A 4,227-nucleotide genomic window follows, 5' to 3' on the forward strand; every position below is an offset into this window, starting at 1 on the left:
AAACTCAATATTTCTTTGTGCGTGCGTTTGTTGTGTCTGTTCCAATCATTTTGGATCAATACTAGGCAATAAACTTCTACTTTAAATTGTTATCTATCTTTACAACAACTATATTTCAAATTTCTTAGTGTATGTTTATCCCACGAAGCTCCATAAAGAAATCGCCATTTACGTTAATTTGGGTATATTGTCTTTGCTTAACCACATCACACAATTACCGGCTCACATATTAATTTTGTAACCCATAGGGAATACATAAAAGCTTTGATTGGTCAGAGAGGGTGAGGATGTGAGAGTTTTCACATCTACTTTGCTACTTGCTGTACTAACAATGGCAGAAAGAAGGTACACTGATCACACATTTTATAAAAAAGAACTGATCTCGAGGTGTATCTTGAATGGGTAAATCAAATGGAGATTGAACATGACTACCAATGCTTTTGTGAAGAGTAGTTGCAACAAGCTACTATTGAATTTCAAAAATATGCATGTACTTGGTGGAAACGATTTCCTCATAAGTGCTTTACCAAGTCTTAGGAAGATTTGTAGAAAGTGATGAGAAAAGAATTTATCCCAAGAGAGTATGCGCTAATTTCACTTCGCCATTTGAAGCATGGTCAAGCAAGGTAGTAAATCTACTCAAGCTTATTATGGCAAGTTGTGTTCTTCCATGTGTCGAGCAAATATTATTGATGAGATAAATGCAATTGAGTATTTCAAGACATATATCAATCCTAGAATTGTTGCCGCAATTGATGAAAAATATGTAAGAAGTGTGTGAGGTTTCTTAAGCTATGCCATCAACAAAGAAAAAATATGTCCTTATGCGCAATAAATCAAAGATGTTATAGAATTCCTCCTAAAGGATTCAGTAGCCATAGCATGAAAGAATTTAGTATTCTCCCCACCAAATTTTGCCCACCTAATAGTACATATTTTCTGCCAATATGTTTGCTTATACATCAAGTAGGTCATCAGTTTGCTTCTGATAAAGACTATGTATTTTCACCCCAAGACAGTAAGATCTCCGAGCTCTTCTATACTGTCTATAAAATGAATGGTTGCATTACAATTCTTGATCAATTCTTGCAACCTTGAAAGATTTTTGCTCTATTTTTTAAGGTCTTTTCTCAATGCCTTAAGCTTAGCAGTAATATTCCTAGCAGGATCAAGGGGACTGCCATGATTATCCCAAATTGTTTGCACCAAGTCAAAAAGGCCCTCATGCTCCACCCAGTAACTCTCAAATCTAAAGGTATGTGCTTTAGGTATATTTATCACAATATGCACCACACAAGGGATATGATCCGAAAAACTATTCTTGACAATGGCTTTACCATTGTGTTAGGGTAGGAAAGAGTCCAATTCATGGGAGAGTTCAATAGATACAACAAAGGTTGATGTTGCATGTAACTTCAGGTGTAAGCCATACCTTTAATTGGAAGTTCAAAAAACCCAAAGAGCTAATGACCTCATTAAAAGGAAAAATATCATTCATGTCAGCTCTAGGTCTATTTCTGTTCAGAACAGAACAATAAAAGATGATCTAAGTCTCCAAGAAGAAGTTGTACAATCTTGTCACATTGGTAAAATAATGTGATTCAGCCAAAGCAATGCGAGCAACCTCTTGAGCTTGATGATTAGTTTATTTTGAGTAAATTTCACTTTAGGTTACATTTTATTACTATTTTTTCATTTTGGACTACCCTTTAAAATTATTTATTGAAAGATCTTGTTTTTTTAAAAAAAAGTATTAAAAGAGTTGAATAATTTAGTAATTTCTTGTCCACCACATGCATCAAGCAAAAACAAGCCCAGATCCATGCATCTTCTCCTTGACGATGGTGTCAAAACACTCCACCATTTCCGGCGTCATGTGGATTTTCCAGTCTCCGGCCTTCCCTTTCCGGAAGTATGACGCATTCGGGAAGGCGAACGATGCCTCTCCCATCTTATTCACCTCCAAGCTCTTCAGGTTCTCGAAGCTGCACAGCCTCACAATATCTGTCACCAGTCCAGCTTCTTCCTCGGTCGATGAGAACGGCTGGCCAAGAAAGTCGGCGAGCTTCCTGACGATGTTTGCCGGATCTCGCAGAAGGTCCTCATAGACCAGAAACAGGACCTTCTCTGGGTTCGCCTTGCAAGCATTCCAGTAGCCAATAATGTGATCCCAGATAGCGCCGGTCAAGAACTTGCCATCGCAGGCAGCCTCGAACACTTCTTGAAATGAAAGATCAGGCTCTATAATTCTGAAGAAGTGCCAGGCTGAGACCAGGATATCCTTCGGCTCCCTGCAATTTGCTAATTTGTTAGCAATTTTAGAAGAGTAAAACCCAACGAAAAATATGAGAATCATGAGACAGAGGTTCGAATTGTCAATGATAATCTGGTGCCTGGTATCAGTACTGATATATCATCCAATAAAAAATTGTTTGCCAGCAGCGAAGCTTGAATGTTGAAATGCTAAAAGGGCATGTTTGATCGGGCCAATAGCGTTATTTTTTTTTTTTTGAAAATTTGCTAAAGCTAAAGTAAATTTAGTGTAAAATTTTGATGACATGGGAAGGCATAGCCCCTATCGCCTCCCCTCTGTCTCCGTCATTGTTGTTTGCACTATGCCGGTCATCAATCATCCATGTTGAACTGGCTAGAAGCATGCCCAGATCGATACAAAAGAACCAGATATAAGAGAAATATTCTGAAAGAGGGTACCAACTAGATATAAGAAATTTACCTGCAAATATAAACAACCTTGCAGCCAGGTTCATCTGCAATGGACTTGGGTAGAGCAGCGTGCTGCATGTGGGTGGACATGAGCCTCGGCGACGGCAGCTCATCAATCTTACCACCCCATCCTTCAGAGATCGCCCCCTCCATGAACGGGACGCAGTCGTGCGGGTTAAGACGGAGGAGCGGATGCCGGTCACTGGCAGGGGAGTAGGCGCCGCGCGCCAAGACGGCGAAGGCGAGCGCCTTGAGCCAGGTGGTGCCGCACTTACCGGGGCTCGCGAGGACGACGTCGCCATGGCGGCGCGGCACGAAGCTCCGCTGGATGGCCATGATCCCTGGAAGGGTGTACTCCATCAGCCACATGCCCTGGTAGTGCCGCAGGCGCAGCTTGGGATAGCTCGGGAGGCTGGACACGACGCCGGCATACTCCTCCTCCGGTGAGGATCGCTGTGCCATTGCGTCTCCGATGACGTCCTTGAACGGCACGGGGCCAATGGCGCCATGTTGTGGCTTGCTGGGGGCTGCCATTCTGCCTGCATCAACTGGCAAGGGAATGGACCAATAAATATAGAGGAGACGATGGAGAGTACCAAACAAGATACTGAAGATAGACTTATCAACTTGACATTGGCATTGATCGGTTTCTGAAAATCTTATGCACCCATGTCAAATGTCGGATGACACAGCTAGCTTAATTAGGCTGTGTTTGGAAAATGTGGTTAGGAACTAATCCCCTGTGCACGTAAAATAGAGCAATCGTTAGCATATGATTAATTAAGTATTAGCTTGAAAAACTTGAAAAAAAAAATTAGTACGATTTTTTCAAACAACTTTCATATAAAATTCTTTTTTTTTTTGCAAAAGAACACACCATTTAGCTATTTAGGAAACGAGGGAGTAGTAGTTGAGAAACCTAGATTACCAAACTCAGCCATATAGTGACCACCTCTGTCACAAAATTAATCAATTACTACTATAGTTTAAAGTTAGTCTCAAAATAAATCCCTTTTACATTTTTTATCCTCTCAACTATCCTCAATTCAGCAATTAACTGTTTTATCTCTTCAAAGCTACTCACCCACCAATACTACTTCTTATTAACAATGGGCAGGGTAATATTTTTTTTTACCACTAGAGTTTTCATCGGATACAAGACTAGCTATGATTTATTATGGACAGAGGGAGTAGTTAGGACATTTTGGCTGTGTTCTTTCTAGTGAGTTCCCAACATCAACTGCACCATGTGGCTTGCTGGGGCTGCCATACTGCCTACATCAACTGACACGGGAATGGACCAATAAATACAGTCCCATAATATAAGGGATTTTAACTTTTTTGTTTACACTGTTTGACCATTCGTCTTATTCGAAAAGTTTATGCAAATATAAAAAACGAAAAGTTATGCTTAAAATACTTTGAATAATAAAGTAAGTCACAAATAAATGAAATAAATAATAATCCAAAATTTTTTGAATAAGATAAATGGTCAAACAGTGT

The 4,227-nt window shown here is 40.1% G+C and overlaps 1 protein-coding gene across 1 annotated transcript; it reads right to left on the minus strand.

Annotated features, from left to right (window-relative positions):
• Positions 1 to 1,403: 1,403 nt before the first annotated feature.
• On the minus strand, positions 1,404 to 3,376 carry LOC4351955 (cytosolic sulfotransferase 12). The gene is made up of 2 exons (XM_015763475.3): positions 2,735 to 3,376; positions 1,404 to 2,291 (listed from the first exon to the last, which is right to left on the minus strand). The coding sequence occupies exons 1-2, from the start codon at positions 3,256 to 3,258 to the stop codon at positions 1,799 to 1,801; spliced, it is 1,017 nt and encodes a 338-aa protein (XP_015618961.1). The 5' UTR covers positions 3,259 to 3,376; the 3' UTR covers positions 1,404 to 1,798.
• Between the last annotated feature and the right edge of the window lie 851 nt (positions 3,377 to 4,227).

This window comes from Oryza sativa, chromosome 12 (genome assembly GCF_034140825.1).
Source record: "Oryza sativa Japonica Group chromosome 12, ASM3414082v1".
NCBI classification, from domain to species: Eukaryota; Viridiplantae; Streptophyta; class Magnoliopsida; order Poales; family Poaceae; genus Oryza; species Oryza sativa.

Excerpts from the sequence above, each read along its gene's own strand:
- LOC4351955 (XM_015763475.3), bottom strand. The coding sequence starts at position 3,258 with ATGGCAGCCCCCAGCAAGCCACAACATGGCGCCATTGGCCCCGTGCCG. Across the intron at positions 2,292-2,734 it reads AAGGTTGTTTATATTTGCAG|GGAGCCGAAGGATATCCTGG; the intron begins GTAAATTTCTTA and ends AGCAAATTGCAG.